Raw genomic sequence first — 27,693 nt, forward strand, 5'->3', positions numbered from 1 at the left:
CCAAACACCCTCCTTGCTGTGAGGGCGGCGAGGCGCTGCCACACATCGCCCAGGGAAGCTGCGGATGGCCCATCGCTGGGAGCGTTCAAGGCCGGCTTCCATGGGGCGTTGAGTCCCCGGAGCCTCCTCCCTCCCTCCCTCTCTCTCTCCTCCGTCCCTCCCTCCGTCCCGCTCTCTCCGCCCGCCCCAGCCGGCGGCAGCTCCGGGCGGCGGCTCCTCCCCCGTGGCCGCCCGGCAGCATGGCGGCGGCGGTGGAGACCCGCAGAGTGTGCGAGACCGCCGGCTGCAGCAGCGAGGCCAAGCTGCAGTGCCCCACCTGCCTCAAGCTGGGCATCCAGGGCTCATACTTCTGCTCGCAGGTGAGCTCCCCCGCGGCCCAGCCCCTCGCTCGGCGCTCCGGGCGTGCGGCGGGCGCACGATCCAGCTCCCCGCGCCGGCTCCCGGCCGCCCGGGCCCGGCCCGGTGTGCCCGGCTCTGCCTCTCTGCCCGCCCGCCCCCCGCCAGCCTGGGCCAGCGGCGCCCGGCCGGGGACCCCGCGGGAAGTTCCCCTTCGGTTCCTCGGTTGTTGGAGCCGGGGGAGCCGGGCAGGCGGCCCCGGCGGGGAGGGAGCCCCGTTCCTCCTCGTGGCCGCGGGCGGTGCGGGACCTCGGCGGCACCGAAGCGCAGCCGGAGCGCTCGTGAGAGGGTGCACGGATGTTCTCTGCCTGAAGGGGTGCGTGGTCCGTATGCCCCCCTTAAAAATAAAGGCTTAGTGGGACAAAGTGAGGACGTGCTCATCAAATTCCAGCGGCTGCGTTTCCCTGCCGGCGTCTGCTCTGGAGTTGCTCGGCTTTGATAGACACCGGGAGACTTGTTGCTCTGAAAACAGATTTTCTTTAAGTTATGAGTTTTTGTGAAAACTATTTGCTACTCTTCCGTTTTTGTCTTACTCCCTTTTCATTCCTAACTTCTTTTTTTCCCACTATGTCCTTTGGTGTTCTGCTCTGAGGGTGCCAAACAGGAAGGTTCAGGTTAGGCCACATGTCATAGAGCAGTCAGCTCCCACGTAGAAATGTGAAAATTGGACGTGTTCTGTGGGCCACAGTGGTAACAGAGTGTGGTCCTTCTATAGAAAGGACAGTCTGATGACTGAGTGTCGTTTTTGTTTGTGGGACTCCTTTTGGTTTTGTTTGGTTTTTTAATTAACTTTCAAATGTGCACTGAAATACATAGCCTAATCCTTTGAACTGTTTGTATGTGTAATTCTGTCAAAATCAGTAAGGACTTATGTGTTCAGTTCAGAGATTAACACTGGCTTTCCTTGTCACAATTATAACACAGTAAAGTCACTGGATTTTTGTGGATAAACATAAGAAAATAATTCAGTCACATCAGCTAGATTAATTTATTATTAATTTATTAATTGGGAATAATTTTTTTCCGAGTTAGGGTGTAAGCTGATAGTTATGGTTTGCATAGGACATGGGGAAAATTTCCCACGTGCTTGTGACACACCCGCTGCACAGCTTCTGGTACTTTCCCCTGAGGTCTCTGTGCCCTATGCTGGGAGTTGCTGCCAAATTAGAGTGACTGCAGCTCAGAATTGTTCTGACAATTCTGCATCTCTAGTTCCCACGTGGTGCTTGTGGTTAACTTCTAGGATTTGCTCTGTTTTGACATGTCTGATATAAAATTCATCATACATGCATCATCAGTGTATACAAATATTGGTTGGTGATGACAAAACCATTTGCTAAGAGAACGAACAGGCCAGTGTGAAGAGTTCCAGTTACATCTTCACTCCCCTCCTTCCCACCTCTAACTCAGCTAATTCCATGCAGAGATTCTGGTTTTCTATATACTGAGTTTAATTATTTGGAAATATCTGCTGCTGCTTTTAGAAAAAATGAGAATTACTGGAAATACTTTTTGGCTTGTTAAAATAGGCTGCTGTATAACTGACAACATGGTTGCAAAGCTGTCCTGCCTAGAAAGTGAACTACTGAACTGGGAATCCCAGTCATCTCATTTCTGAGTGACTTGGGGCATGTTGTGCCTTGCTGTGCCCATCAGCAATGTGGGTAAGCACACTGAAGGTGCTTTGGAGGTTTTGGGGCAAGGTGTTACAGAGAAGGACATTAGTGACAGCCTGTTTTAAAGATGGGCAAGAAATGTCATGCACAGAGAGAAGAGTGCCCATGTTCATCCTGTGGCAAGGACCCTCAGCCCCGCTGAGTGCCCTGTGTTGGCCCAGCATGGATGGAGCTGTCCCAGTGCTCCAGCTGTCCTTGTCACCCGCTGTGTGCCATGGAGGAGACTCGCTGCCATCCTGCCCCGGTGTCTGGCAGGCACAGTCAGGAGGGTGAGGGAGGTGCTGCTGACAACCTGGCTGCCTCTTCAAATAAGCACATGGCAGGTGAACTTCCAGCTTATTTTCTCTGAACTTCCAGCAAGTTTCAGCTGACAGCAGTGGACTGGTTAGCATCAGTGAAACTTTTCTGGAGTTCTCTCTTTGGTGGTTTTCTTTCCATTCTGGTCTTACACGCATAAATAACTCTTAGATAAGCTAGTGAGTGGTCCTAGGATGTTATTCCACCTCACAGCACAGCCTGTGTTGTAGCTGGCTTGGTGCTGCTCCCTCCCTCTGAGGATGCGCGCTTCTACCCATTGCCTTAGGCTGTCCCTGATTCCTTGGTGAGCCACTTCTGAGGCCTTCAGAGTTTTCTTTTAAATGGAGGAAAAGGAGTTGCATTAATTGTTTGGGGTTTTTTTGCTGGTTTAGCACTGCAGGGTCATGAAACACTTCAGGAGTGTGCTGCTGAAGAGCAGGCTTGCCCACTGTGGCCCAGTTCAGCCCAGCCATAAAGTCAGCCTGTCCTTATGGAATGCGCTGGTGGTAGCCAGGTGTGTGGGCGCTTCCTCTGGGCTGAGGGTGGATTGGGAGCCACAAGCTATCTAGCATCACCTTGGCAGGTAAAAGCATCTGTATGGGCATGGGCACCTGGTAATTAATCTGCTTGGAAGCCTACAATGACTTTTTTTTTGTAGCCAAAACTCCAATCAGAGCTAAAACCAAATTTGTAGGAATTTATTTTCCCTAGTGCTAAGATTAAACAACAGAAAATTGTGAACTGCTGTAGTATGGTAACCATGTGAAGCCATGTGTTTGGATTATAAATCACTAACATATCATTTGCTAAGAAAGAATTGATATAGGACTGAAAGGTGTAGGAGGTATAGTAAGTATAGGGCTGAGGATCCCAGTGTAGTGTGGAGATTGATTAAAAATTATTTTTCATGACTGCACATAGAGAATTAAAGTGAACTTTCCAAGTAGATTGTGTCAAGACAATGATTTCCCTGGTGAATTTATCATTTGTGTTTCTCCTTTCCTGGATAAAGGGTGTTATTCTGGTCACTTATTTTTTTTCTCTTTCTCTGCATCAGAACATATGCCTCAGCAACATGCTCTGAAAATGTTTAGGCTGGAGAAATTTGACATTCTCTAGGATTCCTTTGAGCCAACACTGTTTTCTCTCTGGCTTTTGGGCACCTTGGAAGCTGGGTACGGCTGCTAAATAATAGTTGTGCTTGTGGATCATGGATGGAAAGGGGGCCATGTTGCCTAGCAGGGAGGTTTTGAACTGGTCATGGAGACAAGGTGAAAATGGCTTTTAGCAGCAAAGAAGCTCTTGAGGTGGCCTGTTGAACCCTGGCTTGTTTTTTTCCCTTTCACTTCAAGCTGTAACAAGAGGAACTGTTCTGTTGGGGGATTCTGTCTGCTGTTAACCCTTAGTAATATTTTAGGCTAGTAAATCAATACTGTCACTACCAGCTGCCTTTTTTCACTGTCTGGTTTTCTTTTTATTTAGAGACTTATTGCAGTGTTGTGTGTGTTTATCATCTTATGGCGAGATACAGTAATTCATTTATCTTCTGAATGTGGAAATCACACAGATGTCCAGCATCACATCTCAGGTGTAGAGTTTCTCTTGCTAGGATGAATTTGTTATTGTGAAATCTGCCTTACAGATACCGTCACTTGTGTGTACATTGTGTGTGGTATACATAAAGAATTTGTGCTTAAGTAGACAGTTTGCATTTCTTTTATGTCTTCTACAAGTGGCTGAAGGATAAAGAAAGGGAGAGTAGTGACTGTTCTTGAGAACTCCGGTTACCATTTTTATATGAGCCTTCTAATTGTGAATGGATCACTTATGAGTGATTTTGTGTTACTTTTGTGAAAAACTTTATCTTTCATAATACTTATGTAAGTGTCTTGGGCAAAACAATAGGTTTACTGTGGTGTGGACTAGATGCTACTACAGGGCCATTTCTCCATCCAAATTCACAAATACCTACTTGTAGACACATTGGGGAAACATTCTGTTCCTCTGAAGTCAGTGGCCTTTGCCATTTTTGTTTCTCGGAGAGCTGGTGGCCGTGGGTTGTATCTTAGTAGTAGTCATAACTTACTCAAGAAGTGCTGCCCCTTCCTGTTTTGTGTGCCCTTGTGTTGTCAGCCCCAGGTGTATGAAGTGGTCTGGTTATGGAGTCAGAAGTGAGGACTGGGGTTACCTGGTGACTCTGCCATGTGTGTTTTGGGTGTTTGAATGGGTAGCATTTCTCTGAACTGTACAGTCAGGGTCAGTGTCTCTCTTGCACTGGTGGATGCCTCCCAATATCTCGTGATACCTCTTGATATCTGCGGTGGGGTATGATTTTCTTCAGCAAAGAAATGCTGTTTTGTTCTCTCAGTGAGTTTATATACAATTTACTGCTTTCTGGAAGGCACATTTTCACTGACACTCAGCCCTGGGCCCTTGACAGCTTTGGATGCTGAAGGTGACAGTGATTTGTGAAAAACTGTGGACCTGAAGAGAGGATTGCTGTCCCATCTGCTGCTTTGCTGTTCCCTTTCACTGTCAATGTGCTGGGGATGGGGGAGCAGGGAGCAATAGACCTGGATGAAACTATTTTTTGTCCTCTCTCACATCAGACCATAGGACATCAGTGCAGTGTTTCATCCTTGGTTCAGTGTTCTTTGTGCCTGAAATAGGCTGGATTCTGCTGCAGCGCACAGGAGTTTCCTCAGGCATAAATGGCACTCAGCTGATACCATCTTCTAGAAAATCAGATCTCCTTCATCAGGAAGCTGACATTCTCAATTGCCTATAAATCACCATGAATACCTGTGTCTGAGGTAAGCACCTGATTGTTGGTGAGATATGAAAGCTGAGCCTTCGTGACTTTCTGAAAGTAAAACTTCAGGCTCCTGTAGGGAGACCTGCTGAGCTAGTGTTCCATGTACTGACAGGATAGTCCAGTTGGAATTCCTCTGGTCCCTTGTTCCTTCACTACACTCAAAAATCAGTTGGATATTTCTGTAAATCTGAAGAGCTGCAAAATGCAGTCCCTTCCACAAAGGGTCATGAAGGACCCAGGAGTCTCAGGGTAAGATGGGGTCTTGGATGAAGGAGAAAGTCGATCAACCCTGCTGACACCAAGGCTCTGAATGTAGGTGCTTCTCTTGGAGTTGAAAACACATATTCTGAAAACACATATCCAACTCTTCTGAAAAACTGACTATTCATGTGTCCTGCTTTGGGAATTTTGTACAGAGTTTTTCAGGCTGGAGGCTGTTTCTGTGGGCTTGTACTGCCCTAGAAGTATTTCACTATGCTGAAAAGTATCAACTATTTCATTTAACATCAAATGTATTAACACCTCAACATACTTGTACTTATGGGTAAAATATGAATTAATCTGTATTGTATTTAATATGTATATATAATTGATAGCCTGGTATTAAACTAAATGCTGTACTTCAGAGGGGGTTTTTTTGTCTTCTGTTTTGCATACCTTTAAGGTATTTGGTTAAAAATGAGTTCTCATTATGCAAAATGACTTGGTCTCAGGTTAAGCCCCAGACAGTTTTACATTCTAAAGGACATTTGTAAATTCTGTTAAAAAGATTGCTCAGAGTATTTTTAGCTACAGTGTGCTGCTTGGCACTTGCAGTTTGTCCATTGCAGTTCAGGATATAATGACATGCAAAGAGACAGTCTGTCCTCACAGTCTTGATTATTTTTTTAAATTTTCTGTAAAGTAGAAAATTTTTGAAATTCATTGCCGTGACTCTAAATTATGACCATAGAGGATGGAGGGGGTGATTCTGTGGAAGTTGGACACAAGTTGGAGTGCTGACAGGGGGATTGGCAGAGCTAACTTGAAATGAGCCTTTCCCATGCAAAGGCAGTGCAGAAACACTGTCTGTCAGCCTGTCTTGGCTTCTGTGCTGTGGTGGACTTGGCTATCATAGAGTGGCCTGGCTTGGAAGGGACCATAAAGACCATCAAGTTCCAATCTGCCATGAGCAGGGACACCTTCCACTAGACCAGGTTGTTCAGAGCTCTGTCCATCCTGGCTGTGAGCACATCCAGGAATGGGGCATCCATGTCTCTGTGTAGCTTATTTAAATCTAGTTTGTTATCTCTGTGCTGTACAGACGTTTGTAGTGTAGTAATATCCTAATCTTGATTGAGCATCCTTTTTTCCTCTGGAATTTGCAGTTGGCTGTACTTTTCCACCTCTTAATCAGATTGTATGCATACATGAACTGAATCAATAAGAAGATTTCTGTTATTATTGTAAAAATGACAATAAACATAGAAGAATTTTTTCCCCTAATTACTTCAATAACTATTTTAGAGGGTTTTGTTCTTTCAATGATTGATTAAAAAAAAAAAAAAAACTCGAGGTATTTGGTAGTGATCAGTGTGTTCATAGTGAAAATGCACCTTACTACAAAACCAATACTGCCATGTCACATGATTCTCTTGATATTGGGTGAGTCCTTAAGGTAAAAATCATTTTCAGAAATAGCACATCTTCCACAAGGGGATCCAGCAGGAATCTTTTCAAATGGTAATGCAGGTTGTGCCTTTGGTTACCTTTTGATACATTCTGATGAACACTGGGTTGAACTTGTCTCTAAACACAAAACCAGTGGGATTGGCTTAAGAATGTCCCGAAGCCAGAAATGTTGTTGAAGGTTTCGGTATGTTGGCTGCCTTTGTCTAGAAGACACATTTATATTTTTCTTTCTGATGGAATAGTTGTACCCAGGATTGCCCTAAACAAGTCAAGGATAACCAGTCTGCTTTTTTTTTTTTTGGTCATACATTTGACCTCTCTTCTTGTAGAGTCCTCTTCAGTGTTTCTATGTCTGTCTTGATTGAGGTGTAAAAGTCACATGCAATAAAAAAGAAAAATGCTTTAGGTACAAAGGGTGGGGATATTAATATCAGGCATGATATTGGATTGTGTAGTGCTTGAAATGGGAAGCACTAGGAAGTCTTCCAAGGAACTTGAGGCCAAATTCATGTTGTTCCTGTGTACTTTCCCACTGAAGCTAATGCTTTAAAATATAGCCATGCTGTGTTACATGTTCCTTTTTTCACTCTATCTGGAAAAAAAAAATCTTTAGTTTCTTCATTTTAATATTAAAAGTCACCCTGGATATTTTTTCCCCTGGATTTTGTTTATTTAGTCATTGAAAATTTTCTATCCTGACCTGGATAGGAGCACAGAAGAATTGTTAAGAGACAGGAATGGCAATAGCCAGATTGAAGTAGATGTGTCAGGAGAAGGCTCAGTGAAAAGCATGATTTTCTCCAGAAAATACTCCAAAAAGTGGCCCAGATGGAGAGAAAGAGTAGGTTTCTTCCACAGCTTGTTGGGAAGCCTGCAGTATAGAGGGTGAGGGTGTTTGCAATGTGCGGTGGTACTTTGGGAGTGCTTTGTTGCCAGAGCTATGATTCTCCACCCTGTGAGATGACAGCTGCCATATTTTTGTGTGGAACTGCCAAGGCAGAGCTCTGCAGTCATGTGCAGTGTGGTGCTTGTGCTGTGGGTTGTTAGATATAAATAATTTGTATGTACCCGGTCAGTGCAGTGCTCGCAGGGAGCGTATGACTGATCCTACACAAAATAGATGGGCTGTAGGTGGATGTGCAGCATGTCCTGTGAGTGCCTTCCAGCAGTGTCAGACCAAGGCAGAGAGACTGATGGGTTGTACCGTGCACTTGGAACAGCCCCTGCTCACCAAAATGTTCTGGATGTGCTGTGCATGCCTGTTGCAGTTGATGGCTGTGCAGGTGTCTGGTTGTAGTGAACATGGTTGCACCTTTGGAGCTGTGCCCCAGGAGTTCTGGCAGAGCTACTGCTCCTCTGGAGATAGAGGGCAAGTAAAATCTCAGAAACACGTTTGGGACAACTTAGGCATGTGACAGCCTTATGCAGAATCATCTTAGGTTGTCCACAGCTGCAGGAAATGAAAAGCCAAAATGGAGTTCTTCAAGTTATGCTTCTGTCCCTGGTGCTGTGTTTGCCTGTTTTTTTCTGGCTGGGGGCCAGCGCAGTGGAAAGGCTGTTGGTATAGGACAAAGCCAGGGCATTGGAGAACATCCCCCAGAATTTAATGGGAAAGCAGAGAATGAACTACAATCAGTAATTGCCACAGCTGATGTTTTCCTTTCCTTTCCTTTCCTTTCCTTTCCTTTCCTTTCCTTTCCTTTCCTTTCCTTTCCTTTCCTTTCCTTTCCTTTCCTTTCCTTTCCTTTCCTTTCCTTTCCTTTCCTTTCCTTTCCTTTCCTTTCCTTTCCTTTCCTTTCCTTTCCTTTCCTTTCCTTTCCTTTCCTTTCCTTTCCTTTCCTTTCCTTTCCTTTCCTTTCCTTTCCTTTCCTTTCCTTTCCTTTCCTTTCCTTTCCTTTCCTTTCCTTTCCTTTCCTTTCCTTTCCTTTCCTTTCCTTTCCTTTCCTTTCCTTTCCTTTCCTTCCCTTCCCTTCCCTTCCCTTCCCTTCCCTTCCCTTCCCTTCCCTTCCCTTCCTTTCCCAAATACTCCTTTATATTCCAAATAGTGGGTTTTAGGTTTGCAGACTTGATAGCTGCTTAGTCCTTCCTTTATGCTTCAGAGCAAAGACCTTGTGTTTGAAAGGGGATTAAAACTATACTGGTTCTTCCAGTGTCCTTGAAATAGCATTTTTAGATATTTTTTTATTCTTTTTCTTTTCCCTAAAGCAGGCTTCAGTTCAAACCTGTTCCTTTCCGCCCAGCAGAGAACAGTGCAGTGCAAAGGTCTGTGTTGCAGTGGGTTATGTAAGTGTGACAGTAAACTTGGGCTGCTGTTGGAAGTGGCGTTCTCTCCAGTCATCGGAAGCATTGCTTTCAGAGCGCCTGGCAGTGCAGTCCCTGCTGGTGTGTGGGGCACCACAACACAAGGAGCAGCTGGTTGTGGTCATGAGGGGACAGCACACACACAGCAGGGTCTCTTTGAACGTAGGTGTGCTTGTGCACCACTGTTCTGTGTGTTTGTGGGTGCACTTTGGTACCTGCTGGTTGCAAGACTAATGAGGGAGGAGGGAGAGGGTGGCTCAACACGAGCAGACTGCTCAGAGAGCTCCAGAGCAGCCCTGAAGCAAGGGTAGAATGTTACAAGCTGGGCTCAGTTCGCAGATGTGTTGTCTTGGGCTGGTTGAGGGTTGTATACTTTAGGTTGAATCAGTTATTGGCTCTGGGTGGTAGTTTTACAATGATGATTCAGCATTAGTATTGTTTCTTCTTAGAAAGTAAACCACTTTGCTTCCTGCCTCTTTCTTCAGAAATTCAGCTGTAATTGTCAATAATTAGAATTAGCAGTTTCTTAATGGATGTTTTGAGTGCCCATAGGCATTGATTTAGAATTTCTGCTAGTAACCCAAGTAATTTGCTAATTAGTACCTTAAAGGATTACCTTTATCCTGCCTTCTGCAGTTTTTCTGCTTAAATCTCTTTCTTTCATGTCTTTTCTTCATCTTAGTCCTTTTTTATTCTCCAGCTGCTAGTTGTTTCCATCTGCCCTTTTGCTGATTCTTTGTTCCTTGCATTAACTGCTCTATTTGTGCTTGGGAAGAAGAGAAAAGGCCAGACTCGCCACAGTCACTCTTTTCTTGATTTCCATTTCAACTTTCTCAATATTTTTTTTCAATTTCCTATTTTCACTCAGTAGCCCTCATTTCCGCCCTTTAGTCTACTTCATTAGTTCTCCTGTGGTTGTGCTAATTGGCCTCTGTTGCTTTCCTGTGCTGGAGCAGGAGGCAGAAGGGATGCAGTTAGCAGGAGGAGGTGGATTTGTCTTGGAGTCAGGGGAGGACCTTGCTGCTCACTGCAGCGCTGTAAGGTCAGGTACAGAGAAAAACTCTGTTTCAGCCAACCTGCAGCCACCATGGTGTTTACATAATGATAAATAGTCAATATGTAGGATTATGTCAGTGTATTTCACTGCCATGGGTGTTGTCTGTTTGGCTGTGCTTTTTCTGCCTATTCTGATTAATGAACTTTTGAATGTGATATTTTCTGTTGCTAAGACTAGCAGTTACCAGTAGCATTTGCTGCATATTGCTGCAAGGGTTAATAAAAACAGTCTTCCAGTTTTCTTTAAAATCCATTTGCTTCTCCATTTTGTCATCTTGGCATGTCTGTCCATGTAAATACTGCTTAAAACATATACTTATACATTTTTGTTTGCAATTCTAGGAATGCTTTAAGGGAAGCTGGGCCACTCACAAGTTACTACACAAGAAAGCAAGTAAGTACATTACTTTTTAAAATGCATTTTCATATTTCTTTGAGTTGGTTTTGTCCTGTGCAGTGAGCTGTAGGTGGCCTTGCTTCAGCTGGGGATTGGACCAGATGACCTCCAGATGTCCCTTCCAACCTCAGCTGCTCTGTGCTTCTCACCTTGGAATGGTATTGGGTTTTTTCCCAAGATACCTGGCACTGGGTGATGCATATCTGAAATTTTGTCCAGTTCTCAACAATCTAAAGCACTGTGTAAAATTTCAGAGGCAGAGGTTCACAGAAGTGTTTGTTTCTGTTCACTTTTCTATTTGCATGAATTACTGCTTGAGCTACATTGCCAGGTATATGGACACAGAAGGCGTGGTGCTGAAATAAAGGACAAGGAGAATAATAAATCACTACTATAGGGCAGTGTTCCTTCATAGCATTTTGATGTCTAATGCAGTCAAAGGCAGTGCAGTGGGAAAGGTTCTTGCAAAGTCTTTGTGATTAGACACTTGCTGGGACACAAGTGAGTCAGAGTGCAGCTGTTCTGTACATTTTTGGGACAAAAGGGAGGATGCTTGTGTGCATGGTGCAGCCACTGATAAAGGATGTATCATAGCTAGGATTTTGCTGAGTTCAGTTCAAAGTAGTAAGAGTATCTGTGTGCCCTAGTGACAGCTGGTAGCTCTGTCACAGAAGTACCAGGAGACTGGTAGATTCTACCTTATCTGAGTAGTGAAAATAACCCCTAAGTTTAAAACCAGAGAGAGGGCAGACCTCAGTTCTGCCCCCTTGCCTCCTCCCTGCCACCACCCTGCCTATCTTCATTAAGCCCTGATGAGAAGGGAGGTAGGATTAAAAAGTGATATGGCAGAAACTCACATCCTCAAATAATTTACCTCCTTTCCTAAAACCCAATAAAGCTTCTTTTTTTCATGATAAATGTTGGATGGTAAATAGAGTAGTACAGATAATTACAAATGTTTTCCTTCTTTCTGCCTTCCCAGTGTAGGGATCCAGTAGTTCACACTTGCATTCTGCATCCTGTCAATTTGGGTGATTATGAAAAGCTTTGGACTTTCAAATTGTTATTTCTCAGTTTCATCTGAACTGAATGTCATCTGAGCATATGGCTTAGATATCAGCCACAGAGGCTCTCAGGAATTGACATTAGGCTTGCAATGGCAGACCTTTTGCTACCTCTTCATCCTTCTGAGACATAAAAAGAGGAAACAGACAAGTTATCCAGTTATGAGTTAAAGATTAATGTTGTTATGCTCTTCCTTAACCCTTGCCTTCTGTTTCTGAATTCTCCTTTGGGTATTGCTCAGGATCTGCTTGTTTCAATCCTTTATTTAAACACCTTCAATTTCCCCTCATAGGAATATGTTGTTTGTGAATGAAGTCAGTCATTGGACCAGATCAGACGTGAATTTCACAAGGTTTGGAGAGGTGGGAAGCTCCAGCAGTTTGGGACCATCTCCTAAGGTGTGAGCACGGTTTGTCCTGAACTGCAGAAGTGGCAGGACCTGCACTCTCTCCAGCAGCTCTGGAGGGGTAGCAGCCTCCATGAGTTGAGCCTGACAGTAGGATGGCCTCCCTTCCACCTTTGGATGGTCTCCTTCCCACCTCAGGTCATTTTGGTCACTGAGTGCTAAGGGAGATCACAAGGAAGGAATGTTCCCCTGCAGTGCAAGGGTGTTAATTGAAGGGATACTGAGTGCCTCTGTAGAAACAGGCTTTTTTCCCAGGAATGAAACAAGCACTGTGTTATAAAACTGCAAATGAAGAACAACTTAATTACTGCACTTCCTTTGTGCATTCAGTCCTGACATTCCCCAGTTTGCTGTTGAATAGGGTGGGAAGAATCTGAATTTGGAATGGACAACACAAAATGATAACTACTACTTACACTTGCATATATCAGTATCTGAAATTCCAGAAAGACTCAGGTCTAGACTTAGGCACTTCTAAGTCACTTTCTAGACACCACAGTTCTCATTCTTAGTAGGACAGGTTTTGCTGCTGCAACTTTTTTTCCCCCTTTTTCTTATCTTTTCAGAAGATGAAAAAGCTAAGCGTGAAGTTTCCTCCTGGAGCCTGGAAGGTGATGTCAACACAAATCCCTGGTCTGGTTATCGTTACACTGGGAAACTCAGGCCACACTACCCACTGGTAAGCAAGAGGTGCCACTCTACTGCAGCACTGCTGTGTTCTGAGCAGCTCATGGAGCACTCCTGACCTGATGACCTCCCACATTTTTGCTGAAGGAGGAGAGCTTCTCAATCTGAACCCCATGGCAAGGACATGATGTCTGTCCTTATCATGGTTCATTTTATTTTAAGGTCATACCTTTTGGATGTACACTGTGACATTTATTCTGCAAAAAAGCTACTGCTAGTTCAGCTGATATCTCCCAGCTGTTTGTTGTCCTCACCCATTATAGAGCAGTCTGTTTCTAAAAAGTTCAGGTGAATTCATTTAAAATTTAAAGAAATGGTTTTTTATTATATTATGTAAGTGGTTTAAAATAACGTGGTGAGGGAACTGGTGAACAGAGGTTACAGTAATCTCCTGCACTGGAATGGTGAAGAACAGCAGAGGTCAGTAAGATCTTTGGTTGTGAAAGTAGATTGGGTTTAGAAGATGATGACATATAACTCTGTATATATATATATGTATTACACACACACAGAGGGACATACAGATGTAACTGTATTTTTAACTTGGTACAAGTTTGTACATGGAGTAAGCTGAAGCTTTTTTTTGCAGCAATAATGACATTTTCTTTACATTTGTCTTTTCTAATTGGCCTCTGCTAGAAAAGCTGCCCCAGTGGCATTCTCTCTCTAAGTCTTCTCCATGTTACAGGCTCATTAGAGAACAGATTAGCTGAACCTGAGCCCATGTGTGTTTGTTAGTGTTGTTGGAGTAAAAGGTGTTCGGGACATTTCACTGGCTAAGTAATTTAGTTGTGTTATCTCTGAACTTTGGCTTTTTTGTCTTGTGACTGCTGTAACACTGATGCAAGTGGAATTAGAGATTTTGACTAAGATGATGATTAGAAGTAAGTATTCTCTTGCTAAAGAGAAGAGGGATGTATTTGACACTAGTGCACTTGCAGTCTGGAAAGCAGCAGAAAAAAATGCTACAATAAGGCATAATACATTATAAAACCAGTAAGATTCACTTGACAATAAAAATTTGATTTTTACAAAGCTGTACAGTTAGTTATTAAAAGTTGTATAATATGATAGCAATAGGGGTAACAGCAGAATGTCTGGGATTGAAACTTGGAATTTTTGGAGTGTTTACATACTTTGCAACTTTTTCTAAATGGATTTTGCCATATTTCACATGAAATATTTCATATTGTATTTAATTTTACTGTGTGATTCTGGTTTTGTAACTATAATAAATGTTGCTGCAACCTAACCAGCTTTGCCTGTGATTTATTTAGACACCCACAAGACCTGTGCCAAGTTATATTCAGAGACCGGATTATGCTGATCACCCACTAGGTAACCTGAAACAAATCACAATTCTGAGTGTTATGTTTGCTCTCTGTTTTCCTTTCCATTGAAAAAGCCTTTAATGCATGAAGGAGATACTGGAGAAGGGAACCTCTTGTCTGTTCTCACCTTACTACTGCTCCACAGTAACTTACTCATTTTTAAAAAATCATGGTTGCAAGTATTTTTTGGAAGTCCAAAGTTTGTAATGGGTTGTCTTTCAAAGGTGTACAGGAAATGGAGAGTTAGTTAATTTGGTTTGGGGTTTTTTTTTTTATCTCAAACATACAAGTCCTGGTTCTGTTGCTAATTTGTTAACAAGCAGCAATCAATTGACTGTCACAGATAAATTCTACTAAACCATTCTCTGTGGCATCAGTGTATCGGTTGAAAATGTATTATTTTATAATAAAACCAAGGAAACCTTGCAGTATGCAACCCCCCCAAAAGAAAACTGGGGTATGAGTTCCAGCTGGTTTTGGACAGAGAGGGAATGCACTTTCAAAATTACTTACTTTTGGGATTGTTTTGGTATTTTCCTCTTTTTATACCAGTATTGGGGCTTTGCATTTCCCCAAAAGGCTGCTATGAAATCTGTTAGCATTATTTTTTAATCTTAAGATATTCCATAGTTATTTTTAAAGAGTGTAAATATTAAAACAACACAAAATACTGGATTTTATGGGGTTGCTCATCTATAAAGCTGAGATTGCACAGAATTTGGTAGGAAGGATTTACATGTTTTTGTCCGCTGATTATTGCAGTAGTATAACCAGGTATATTCCCAAGCTCATGTAACCCTTTATGACTGTGCTAGAATGTAATTTTCACTAATTATTTTCTAAGAGCAGCTGAAAAATGCTTTTCTGTGACTAAAACAACTTCCTTGTCAACCTAGTATTTAAGATTGTGTTTTGACTAACTGGACATGATGGTTTTATGCAGTAAGTGAATGGGTTTCCTGAGCACATGGGGCATTATGGTGTTGTGGAAGGCTTATGAATTCCAATTAATCTGAATAATATCATCATACTGTGGCTTGGTGGGTTTCTTTGTTTAGGCTGTGGTGAGAAAGTCTGTACTTCTATTGCCCTTGGTAAGCTAAGGAAGTTCCTGGATTGGATATGTGTAGCAATCATCACTCTATATAGCATGGGGTTTTTTCTGTCTTTTTTAGTCTTCTCCCTTTTTTCTTTTCAGGAATGTCTGAATCAGAACAAGCTTTAAAAGGAACCTCTCAAATAAAAATACTGTCATCTGAGGATATAGAAGGGATGCGAGTAGTGTGTAGGGTAAGGGGGTTTTGATTTTTCTGGCAAGGTGCCTTTACAGTCTTTAAAAATCTGTAATAATTTTACCCCTTTTTCACAGCACATTTGAGAGTACAAATGTTCAAACCACTTTAGAGTGCTGAAAAATAGTTTGGGAAGCTTGATATCTTCTGGCTTTTTTCCTTCTTGTGACCCCAGTTCCCAGTAAAGTATTTTGCAAGCAGAAGGATGACTTTTATCTGTTTTGTGCGTTTGTTATTACTAGTAAGGCAATCTGTGCCTGACACATTGTGTTTGTTAAGAATATGATTTATAGTGCATAAATGAGAACTTTTTCCTCTCTTGGAGTTGGTACTAAGTAAAAACTAAAGAGCAGAACAAAGCCCCATCCTTAAAAATTTTTGAAAAAGAGCTGTTCAATTGTAATCACTTCCTCGTGCATAAAGTCAAACTTTGAAATGCATTAGGTAGTTTGATTTAAGATTATGGCATTCAAGGAAAATGTGGTCCAACCCTTAACTGGGATATTGTCAGCTCTCACAGAGGTGGCTGAGTACATGACCTGGAGGGATCTCAAAGTCTTTCTAGAACCCAACTTCACACAGCTTTCCTGGTTATTTCAGTGTAGCTGTCAAAAATGGGTTACAAATCTTGTAGAGAGTAGTCCTGGCCTGTTTAAAATGAACTTAAATTGAGCCAATAGATCAATTTAAAATCTATTTTAAATTTTTTATTTGTTTCATTTGCAGCTTGCTAGAGAAGTATTGGATGTTGCTGCCATGATGGTGAAACCAGGAGTAACTACTGAAGAAATTGATCATGCTGTCCATTTAGTAAGATAAGTTTATTATTCTTCTGGTGTTTATAAGTGTTTTCTTCTATCACTTTATTTTAAATGATTATTGTGTGGTTTTCTTTGTTGCATGAATTCCATTTCTTTATTTCAAACTGTTTCCCACTTTGAAGCTGGTGGGTAGTGCAGATGGCAGAAATGAGCTACAGTGCAATGGTAGGTTCAAAGTGATTTAGGAACTCCTGGGCCTCTCTCTGTATTAGTTGCTTCCATATTTCTGGCTTCAGATTTCTTCTAAGTTTCTTCACTTGCTTTCTCAATTAACATCATGTTTTCTTTCTTCTAAACCCTTTTTGCTCCACAGATACCATTATATAAAGAACAACATTTGTAGGCCATGGACTTCTTGTACTCTGTGGTTGGCTAAGACATACAGAGGAGAAAGTTAAATTATTTATGATTGGGAATCAGAACTGAGGTGCCTCAGAGAGAACTGAAACAAGATGTTTGATGCAGTCTGACGAAATAAAGCCACAGTCCAGTGAAGTGTTTAAAAAACATGTTCAAGAATGCTTCCTGCCTTAACTTTCTATAGATATTTGAACTTTGCTTTGCTGTCTTCTCTGTGAATCATTTAATCTGTGCATTGTGAGAAAGGAAACAGTTTTGGTATAGTTAAGTTTGTTAGAGAGCTTCCTTTTTGTCTGCATCTGCAGGTGTTGAGCTAAGATGGCTTTCATTAGGCTGGAGAATTCTGTTGAACTGCATTAAACAGTTCAAAACTGTTAAACACAAACTAATGCATTAAACATCAAACTGCTTGCTTAGGCACAATGTCTAATATGAACAACTAGTATTTAACATGGAGTTACCCCTCCTCAACAGTTTATGGAAACTTTGGCAGGTTGTTGATAGTGACTGATATCCCTAATTGGTATTTTTCAGTTTTAAAAACAGTATTTTTTTTAAAAATTAAAAAAAAAAGGTAACACAACTTTTTTTTCTCAGTACTTTGCTCACAAAGTATGTGTATATATGTATGTGTAAATATATATGAAATGTGTCAGTTTTGCAAAAATACAGTAAGGTTATTACAGTGAAAGGGAAACAGCTTAAGGTTTTAAAGCTGGGGGGGAAATAGTGCTAAATATTATTTTGTTCAGCTTGTGTGTCTTGCAGAAATCTCAGACTGAGCGCTTAAAAGCAGTAATTGAAAATGACTTTTTAAGACTGAGTCAGTATTGCCATGCATTGTTTCAAACCTGAATATCTCAGCATTTGCAGTCAAAGATGAAAATGAGTAGAAACAAAATGAAAGTAGCTTTAATTTCTTCCTGGTAAGAGATGCAAGGTATAACAAAAACATTGCCCGGAAATGCTTGAAGAATCTTATTTTCTGGAGTCACTGCTTTTCAGCCTGTCATTCTTACTGTAAAGCTGTTGCACATATGTTTTTTACAGTGTTTTTTCTTTGTACAAAACCTACTAGTGTAAATTGTATTTTCTCTATTTAGGCTTGTATTGCAAGGAATTGTTATCCTTCCCCTTTGAATTATTATAATTTCCCCAAGTCGTGTTGTACGTCAGTGAATGAAGTGATCTGTCATGGAATTCCTGACAGGAGGCCATTGCAGGAGGGAGATATTGTTAATGGTAAGTGCTGTGAAAATGAACCTTCAGCATTTTTATCTTGTGTGCACTTAAACCATGCAATAAGGTGATGTTTCAGAAGCAGGCAACATCATTAGAATAGCTTCTTAAGAGAGGCTTTTGTTCTCATTTGCCAGTTAGGTTGTTCTCATTTACCTCTACTCTTTACATACTTTAATTAATGAATTTATTAAATAAAATAATTTCAGAACTTCAGGCCACTTTAAGAGCTTTAGTTCTTCTACCCTGATCTGTGCATTAGTATAGTGCCTGAGTATTCCACTTGTAGGCTAGATTCCACTTGTTCCAGGCTGTGTATATATAGTGAATAGAATGTATATTGAATTATTCAACTGGATTCGTTCCATGTGAATTCTTGATTAGATGGCTCTAGATTGTTGCAATTTGGCTATGCTCATTGATGATTATGATGACTGTAAAGGGTCCTAATGTGCAGGCATTGTATAGGTGCATGTTATCTTTTTTTGAGCATGTCACAGCCTAACAATACCAGCTGATTTTTGTTCTTGGTACTCAAGGTGCTTAGGCCTTCTTGGGTGGTGAGAAATACTTTTATAAATTATTTGTCTTGTTTTAACCTTCATTTCTTCTTGGTTTGGCAGTAAAAATTAATGACACTTTTTTTGTACAAACATTTTCACTTTTGTTTATTGCATTGGTTTGCTTTTCTCTTACCTGTAAATAAATACACAGAGTATGCTAAGGTTTGATCTACCTCTTGAAGCAGGTTGTAATTTTTTTAGATTATCAGATATTTAAAACATGTTGGCTTGTAATAATAGCTATTAAGTCTACATCTCAGTGCTGTGGGTACCAGCCTTTTCAGAACAAGTCTCATGGTTGCTGCCCCTGTCTAGGTAAGGTGTGGTATGTTGAAAGCTCTAAGCTTGTAGGGTACATGTAACAATGTATGCCAACGTTCCTTTGTCTTACTTTAATTTCAAAGATGATGCCTTTGCACAGCTCTTTATTATTGCCAGCTATTCTGGCATTGCTGTAGTCCAGCCTAAGAAGCCCAGCTCATAGAATCATGGTTTGGGTTGGAAGGGACCTTAAAGATCATTTGGCTTCAACCCTTGTGCTGTTGGCAGGGACACTTCGAGTATAAACCAGGCTGCTCAAAGCCCCATCCAGCCTGGCCTTCAACATTTCCAGGGATGGGGCATCCACAATTTCTCTGGGCAGCCTGTTCCAGTGCCTCACTGTTCTCACTAAAGAATTTTCCTTTAGTATCTGATCTAAACCTACTCTCAGTTTGAATTAATTCCTCCTTGTCCTCTCTGTACATGGTCCTGCAAAAGTTACTCTCCATCTTTCTCCTTGGCTCCCTTCAAGTGCTGGGAAGCCACAATTAAGTCACCACAAAGCCTTTCCCAGGCTGAACAATCTGAATTCTCTCGGGTTTTTCTAATTGAAGAGGTACTCCAACCTTGTAATGAATATGGTTGGCTTCATCTACACAGTGTCTTACCTCTGCTAATTGCATGCCAAGGCTGTACCTCAGCCCTAGAGAGCACCTTCTGTAAGAGGCTCTAGTCATACCTCTGTCTACATTCCTGCACTTGATTGAGCTTGGAGCCTTTGCTTTGTTATCATGAGGAAGAACTGGGCTTCTTTGCTGTAAAGTAGAGGCTCAAAAGCCTCTTGAAAAGGAGGACCAGAACAGTTTACAAGGAGGGATAAAAAGGGAACCTTGGAGGGAATGTACCCGATGAACAACTGAAAGGAAGCGTCCATCTTTTTCTTTATTTAAAACTTTTTAGCCCGGAAGCCATGCCAGAGTCCAAAACAAGTTTTTTGAACCACAGGAACATGTCATCCAGAAGGTGATGTCTAGTTGTTGCAAGTGATGTCTAGTTGTTGAGACCAAAGTGTGTTTTCCCACATCTTCCTATAAAGATGGTATTGATCTCTCTCAGCAGCTCATGTATGATTTTCCTAAAGTATTACTGAACACTACAGCTCCCTTCATGACTGTTTACCTGGGAGAGGATGTGGGTGTGGGTTTCTTCATGAATACCAGAGCATTGGCCCTTCTAGTGGGTTTGGTGATCTAGCAGCTATTAGACCTACCAGCTGACCAACAAAGACTTAGAAACAGAAGTTCCCATTCTGCCATAGCAAGACAACTTGATATGCAAAACAAGGACTACATACCTTTTAAAATTTAATTTCCCCCTATAAGTGCTGGAATTAATTCTGAGAAAGTACAATAGCCAGGTAAATCCCCATAGATCAAGGAGCTTCTCTTTCCCGTTTTTATATTTAAAAAACCAATGCTAGCTTGCTGTGTTTGTGTTGCATTGTTGGAGGATTTTTTTCCTCCTCTTCCCCCTTTTATTTCATTAAATCAAACTGTTCACCAGTGCAACACTAACTTACAAATTATTATATAGACTCTACAGGATAAGCATGAAGGACCTGCTTCTGCTGGAAGAGTTTTCTTAGGGAGTTCTTGTGAAGTAACACTTCACAGTTGGGGTGCCCCATTTGTTCAGGTTTGTTGTTTGAGCAGTGGGAGGCAGGGGTGAGGAGCAGGCGCTAACTTCCCGTCTGTGCTGTGTTGGCAGTGGATATCACCGTCTATCGCAACGGCTACCACGGGGATCTCAACGAGACCTTCTATGTCGGAGAGGTGGACGAGGGTGCCAGGAGGCTTGTCCAGACCACCTATGAGTGCCTCATGCAAGCCATCGATGCAGGTGAGCCCTGCCTGCAGCAGGAAGCTTTTGGTTCTCAGAAATGCTTGCTCATGTTGCCTCTGCTCAGGGCGACTCCTGGTGAGCACACAGAAGCACTGGTGTGTGGTCACCAGCTGATGATGGGTGCTGTGTAATGCAGTCATGCTTCTGTGAGTGCTGGCTGCAACTTCTTTTGAAATGTGGGCTGATGAGGAAAATGTATTTGATGCTGAGCTGATCTGCTGATGATACTGACATGGAAACAGCCTTTTTTTGACCATTGATGAGTAAGAATCCTTAATCCGAGTAACTTAGAGAATGCAACAAGCAAATTATGTTTTGGAAAACCCTACTTTTATTATTTGTATGGTGTTGCACAGTGAACTGATAAGGTAAAACATTGTGTGAGCACCTAAACATATCTCCTTAGCCCGGCCAAACCTGATGGTTACTTCATAAAGCTAGTTATGAGCTCTTGATTTTGTGTGGCAGTGTGCCAGAGAAGACAGATCCTTATCTTCCAGTACCTACAGAGTTTTAATTATCTTGCTTAGATAACAGTCAGGGCAGCTGCATCAAGATATACACTGAGATAAACATGCAGATACCTTTCTGACTTCAGAAAACAAAAGAAGAATTTCTCAAGTCCCTGGAGGTACTTGTACCATTTGTATTTTTTGTACCCTGCAGCTTCTTAAAATCCCCATTATAATTTAATCACTTCTTGGCCTCTAAAGATTGAAGTTTAAGGTAGTATATATATGAAGGCTTTAAACTTGCATTTAATGAAAAGTAAATGTAAATAAAAGACATTAAAATGAGCACAATTTGGGTTAATAATTCGGAGATAGCTAGTCCAGCTCAAAAGACAAAAATCCATAGGATTGATGTCTTGTGTATCCGTTGTGTGATCAAGAAATTACTGCCAGGTTGAGCTGTGAAGAACAGATTACCTGTTTTTGTGGGATTACTGTTCTGAAATGACCACTTTGTTTTTAGAGCTAAACCAGAACAGTGTGTATCTTTGATCCTGTACTTTTTAATAGCAATTGTTACATGTGTTGTCTCTTATCCTTTGTATCTTGGCTTTGATGTAGAAACTATGACAGAAATTCCCCTGTGTTCGTTACAATGAGATTAAAATTCTCACTGTAAGTCTTTTTTACCAGATTTTTAGATGCTGTAATGTGTTTTAAAGGGTTTTAGACATTGCATTTGAGTAGGATTTGTGGCAGAAAGTGTCTCACCTGTTAAAAGGGGGTCACCTCTCCCCTCTTTAAATCATCTCAACATCTTGGTGCTGGACCAGCAGAGCTCTAGCTGTATGAGAGAGAAGCAGAGGGGTCCTTGCTCCAGTGAAATGAGTTGCACGTGCTGTCAACCCCATACTTCACAGCTATTTAGCACAAACACCACAGATGAATCTCTTCCCCACCGTGTCCTTTTTTGAATTTTTGGAGAAGTGTGTATATTCCAGTAATACAAGTTTCTTGTTATTTTCTGTAAATTCAGCTTAAGGGTTTCAGTTGTAGTCGCTTGCATTAGCAGAGAATTGTACTAAATAGTTGCTTCACATAAAGCTTAAGTTTTATGTGAACTCTGCTTAAGATGGCTCCACACAACCACACATGTGGCTCCTGAAGAAGCAGCATATATTTAGGGAGTTGGGAATAGTCTTGGGAAAGCTTGATATTTTGTTTTAAGGGGCTCAAGGTTGTTTTTGGGATGAATCTTCATTAGCTGAATGATGTAACATTGTTTCTTTTATGGTGTTATTACTCCCTTGTCCAAGTGCTCAAAGTGAATTTCTCACATCATTTTCGTGTTTCAAATTCTCTAACTTGTAAGGCTTCCTAAAGGGATTGTCAAAAAAGTTAAACCTGAATATGAACATTCTTATTTGCTGTAGCATTGTCATCGAGAATCTTGTCTAAGAGTAGAGATACCCATTTTCCCTTTATTTATTTTTCTAAATATCAGTCCTTTGTGTGCATTTTCCACATAGTAGAGGGATAAGTGTGTATTAAAATATGGTTCCTACAATCATTGCAAAAAGCACTGAAGCTCGGTGTGAGAGCTCACCAAGTACTTTGAAAGTCCTTTAATTTCAAACTTTGATATCCTTTTAATGTGAGCAGTTGCATCCATGAAAGGAGGAAAGTAGTATCCTTGTGAAAAAGGCGTTTTCTTCTGTCTTTCTTGTTTTTTTTAATATGAGACAGTTTCTTCCCTCTCTCAAGTTATTGCACTCACATACACACTCAGTGGATCAAGTGATCATAGGAAGTTGCACACTGGAACAGATGGACACACAAGCCATGAGTGCTACAGAGATGGTGTTTGGTGGTTAGTTGTGTTGAAGGAAAGCTCTCTCAATTCCCCTCTGTGTCTCTTTAATTTTGCAGTGAAGCCTGGTGTTCGGTACAGAGAGCTGGGGAACATAATTCAGAAACACGCTCAAGCAAATGGATTTTCAGTGGTTCGGAGCTACTGCGGGCATGGAATCCATAAACTTTTCCATACGGCTCCTAACGTGCCCCATTATGCCAGTGAGTATTTATTCCCTTTGAGCTGTCCAGTAGGCAAGTGATTTGCAGTGAATGCACCCAATTTACTTGAGCCATCAGTTTGGCATTTTGGCACTTGAGAAATAATTTTTGTTTTTTAACTCTGAACCATAGCATGCTTTATGAACCTGTGCCTGCATTATCTGCCTGCACTAATGGTTAGTCTTAGCTCTCATCAGTACTGGGTAAGTGCTCAAAGTTTTTGCCTGAATTCCCAGCTGAATTCCTTTAGACATTCTTGTCTGACATGAACTGCCAAATGTTTCTCTCTTTAGAAGTTCTATGCCAAACCTCACTGCCATTTAGAGATGCAAATAAAAAGCTCTTTGAATAGTATAGATGGGTGTTGTTCCTGAATATGGGTCCTGTTTCTTTCATTTCATTTGAGCGTTGTCATTTGGTATTTCTGGAAACTTTATCCTAGTGTGTGGCAGAGGAGGAATGAGCATTCCCCCAGTAGTGGTAGTTTTTGGAAATGTCCAAAAATTTTTCCAGCAAGACTAAGAAACAACATCCACAGAAGCAAAGGACATAAGGTTAAGTGCCAGTGGACAACTAAGGGCAGAGTAAAAATCATGAGGCAGTGATCAGCAGTTCACACTCACTTCAGCTGTAAAGCTGCCCTGATCATAGGACACTTATTTCCTCAGACCTGACAGGTGCCTCCATCTTCCCATCTCCTAATGAGCTTTAACATGTGTTATGGTTATAGAATATAGTCTGGCAGTTCCTGACTTTCATGTCATCATTTCCCCAAAGTACTTTTCTGACAACAGAGAAGATCTGTTAGTTGCACGGTAAAGGGCTGTCAATTCCTGGTATGTACTTTTTGCTGTGTAAAATGAAGAAAATATGGATTCTTTGGAGGTGGAGAGCTTTTTATACCAATTAAAATCCAATCTAATGCAAAGGAAATTTCTATCTTTCCTGGCTATTTGGAACTTTGATTTTTTTTTTCATTGGGCAAATATGTCTGTTTCCAGAAAGAAAGATTCTGGTATTTTTAAATACAGAGTCACAGCAAAAGTGGAAATATCTGAGGGACTTAAAGCCTCTTGGAGAAAAAAGAATGCTGCTGCTTATTTCTAGCCTACTATGAAAGGAGTTTGAAGAGCAAAAAGATAATTTTCTAAGAAAAATGTTCTGTCGCTGTTGTGGCAGCTTGATGTCTGAGATTTTTAAAGCCTCTAGGTGATTTAGGCAGTGTAATAAATTAACACAATTAAGGTTAGATAGGGGGATGTAAAATGAATGCAAATTGTCTACAGCAGCAAAGTAGCTTGGAGTGAATGGTTCCTGTGCAGTTCTGGAGTTTGTTCCAGCTCTCAGGCCCAGTTACATCTGAGCTGTGCTGTCCTTCAGGTGAAACAGGACAGAGGAAATGGGCTGAAGCCTTTCTGCAGTCAAACTGCACTCTTGGAATCATGCTGTCCATCAGTTCATGTGCTTCCACATAAGCATTTTCAGTGCATTTAACATCAAAATGTTCCTGTGCTATTGTCCTGGATGCTTCAAAATGCTCTGCTATTTTATGTTAGCTAATGAACACAGCATTATCCCTCTGACACTGCTGTGACCCCATTATCCAGGTGATGAGGAGGCAGTGTGTCTTTCAATAATGGAATCATGGGATTACTTAACCACTGTCACATTTTGACAATTTATTGGAGCTAATGGCTCAGTGCAAACAAGTAAGGAGATTTCAAGCCTTCTCTAAATATCTTGAGTGCTTCTTACTTCTGTTTTTTAATTATGATTTTCCATTATAGAAATGTGCAGAAATTCCTGTATTATATTTTTTCAGTGTTTTATAGAGCTAGAGTTTAAATTCCACTTGGAATTGGAGAGAAAGACAGCAATTAATTTTAAGCATCTTGAGTAAGTATTACAGTGTTGGTGGATGGGGAGAAGGAAAGAGCTAAAGGAAATTTTTATGTATATGTAAAAATGGAGAAGTGAACAGGTCATCTCAGAAGGGTTTTTCGGACTTCACTGTGTTTCTGTTGTATTCTGTCAGGACAAGGATTTGTTCATTTACTAGCATGGTATTCTTCCTTCTAACTTGAGTGTTTATTTTATTGCAGAAAACAAGGCAGTTGGAGTGATGAAGCCAGGCCATGTATTTACAATTGAACCAATGATCTGTGAAGGTGAGCAGTTTAGCAGTAGAGTAAAATGGTTACTCTCGTTTGCTCCTAAGTAGTGATTGAACAGGATGCTGGTTCTACCCTGTAGAGCTGGTAGATTTTTCATTTCTCTTTGGGGGAGTGATGGCTGTTATTTAAAAGCTGGCAGGAAGTGACGCTCTCTGTTTCAGGTGGCTGGCAGGACGAGACCTGGCCCGACGGTTGGACCGCGGTGACGAGGGACGGGAAGCGCTCGGCACAGTTTGAGCACACGCTGCTGGTCACAGACACGGGCTGCGAGATCCTGACCCGCCGCCTGGACAGCACTCGCCCCCACTTCATGACCCAGTGATAGCCCACACTGAGCAGGTGCATCAGAACCAGAAATATATATCTATTTTTTGCCCCTGTACTATGCATTTTTTTAAGAGTACAGACTAGAAAGATGTCACCATTTACTTTGTTCTCGGTGATTGTAGATAAGAGGAATATCTCGAAGAACCTGACCCAATGTCTGCAAAAGCAGAGAAGAATTTAAAGAATTTCCTGCTTTCCTCCTACCTACAACACTCACGCTGTACTTTCCTTTTTTCTTCAATTATCTCTTTAGCACCTTTCTTCCAATTAGACCCACAACTGCTTCTGTTGCTGCCATGATATTAGCTAGAAAAGCGTGGGTAAGCTTTCCCACTGGGACTTGATATTTTGGGATCCAGGTTTTTTTCACCATTTCAGTGTGCCCTGTCACTCTTGGTTTGTGAGAGGCACCTGAGATTTTAAGCATTTCTTATTCCAAAGACTTGCTCTTACTTCTGCAGATACTATTTTGGGCCTTGTTTGTTTATCAGTTGAGAAGGGGGCAGAAGGGAGAAAGACACGCACGTACAAGAATGGGCTACCTTTAATTCTGCTCCCATCTCTCTGCTGGTGGTGATTGCCACTGTGGGTGGCACACTGTGTTAATGGCAGGACTTGTTTCTCTTGCTGGAGATTTGATAGGATGGGAAGTTAACAAAGTCTGTCTTATATGCAGCTGCCTGGAATAAGCTGCTTTTTGGCAAAGCAGTACTTGCAGGCAGCCTCCTGCACCAAAAGTTTGGTGAAGCTGATGTATCAGACTTGCCTAGGTAAAGGAATGCAACAAGAACCAAAAAGATCCCATGATTCATGGGATCCTTACGTCTGTTAACTGTGGGGCATCTTTAAAAAGTACATCCACAGTAGCTGTGGGGGATTGGATTTGCAAGACTTACAGTGAAGTATCTCAAAACAAGTCTGAGTGTGTGAAAATGAAACATGTTCAACACTGTATTCATTTTCTTTTGGTAATTTTTAAACGGGTCATTTTCTTCCCCCTTGGTTGAGTGAGTTTGAGGCTTTTGGGAAGTCTTAGGGGGGCAGCTATGAAAACTGATCTTTTTTTCCTCAGACAGGTATAGAGTGGGCAACATTGGTATAAATACCCCTTTATATTTTGTTAGTGGGTCATGGTGAGCTGAAAATGGTTGTGTTAAGGAGTGTGGATTGATTAAGCCTCTCTTTTCTCTACCCTTTCTTTTTCCATGCCCATTTCCCTTCCATCATCTTTAGTGTCTCTGCTGAGGGAATAAATTTTTTTCTTCTGAATTGTAATGAAAAATTTTTCAGACCCCATTGTAGACTTCATCTTACACCACTGTAACACAAGAAACTTAAGCCAACACAGACATTAAAAATCATACAATCATGGGCATAAAATACACCTCTTAGAAAATGTCTGGTGAATTTGTTGTCACACATCCAAGAACATGAAGTGCTGCACACCCTTGGCTCCCTTTGGCACTGCAGAATTTAGGTGGGGGAAAGGGGTTAGTGCTTCACAGAAATGGACTCGTCTACTTCCAAATTTGCCAGAAAACATCTTCTCTGCCCTGAGTGCCTCAGACCTCTGTTGCTGTATCACTGCAATGTTTTCATTACTTTATTCTTGTTTTAATTATGCAGTAAAGCGACCTGAAACGATGCACAGAGAGTGCGTGTGCGTGCGTGTGCGTGTAGAGATTTTTAACAAAACAGACTGTAGTACCTGAGTGGGATTACCTGTGCTGAATGAGCTGTGTTGAGGAGATGCCTGTCCTGGAGCTTTGCCCACCATATCCTTCACTTGAATGGTTACAATGGTCTTGCCTTTTCTATGTGTGTGTGTATGATGCAGGGGGTGGGGGGCTTAATTTTTGGTCAATAAAATAAAAGTTGCAGCTGCTTTTAACAGAAATAAGTGTTTTTTTGGTCTTGTAATCCAAACCCAGACATAGAATTTTCAATTACATCCAGGTTTGCTTGCAGTGTAAGCCCCACTGGTAGATGCATGTACCCACCAGAACTCATCCTTAAACCCACACATGTGCCACTTGGATACCTCTTTGTTGTTGCACTGATAAACCAAATTTAGCACATTTTTAATGCAAGTAGTCTATGACACTATGCATTTCTGCCTATAAATTGAAAT

At 41.5% G+C, this 27,693-nt stretch overlaps 1 protein-coding gene across 1 annotated transcript; it reads left to right on the forward strand.

Moving 5' to 3' along the window:
• The first annotated feature begins 201 nt into the window (after positions 1-201).
• METAP1 (methionyl aminopeptidase 1) lies at positions 202-27,442 on the forward strand. Its single transcript, XM_059470881.1, has 11 exons — positions 202-359; positions 10,555-10,606; positions 12,647-12,759; positions 14,045-14,105; positions 15,297-15,388; positions 16,117-16,200; positions 17,675-17,813; positions 20,402-20,533; positions 22,918-23,061; positions 25,164-25,229; positions 25,397-27,442. Exons 1-11 carry the CDS (start codon positions 240-242, stop codon positions 25,555-25,557), a joined length of 1,164 nt encoding a protein of 387 aa, XP_059326864.1. The 5' UTR covers positions 202-239; the 3' UTR covers positions 25,558-27,442.
• Positions 27,443-27,693: the final 251 nt, after the last annotated feature.

The sequence above is a fragment of the Ammospiza nelsoni genome, chromosome 4 (genome assembly GCF_027579445.1).
Source record: "Ammospiza nelsoni isolate bAmmNel1 chromosome 4, bAmmNel1.pri, whole genome shotgun sequence".
In the NCBI taxonomy this organism is placed as follows: Eukaryota; Metazoa; Chordata; class Aves; order Passeriformes; family Passerellidae; genus Ammospiza; species Ammospiza nelsoni.

What these genes read in the sequence shown, in the direction of transcription:
- METAP1 (XM_059470881.1), top strand. Translation starts at nt 240, where the DNA reads ATGGCGGCGGCGGTGGAGACCCGCAGAGTGTGCGAGACCGCCGGCTGC. An exon ending in TCAGGCCACACTACCCACTG is followed by an intron (nt 12,760 to 14,044) that starts GTAAGCAAGAGG and finishes TGATTTATTTAG; the next exon opens with ACACCCACAAGACCTGTGCC. An exon ending in TAACGTGCCCCATTATGCCA is followed by an intron (nt 23,062 to 25,163) that starts GTGAGTATTTAT and finishes ATTTTATTGCAG; the next exon opens with AAAACAAGGCAGTTGGAGTG.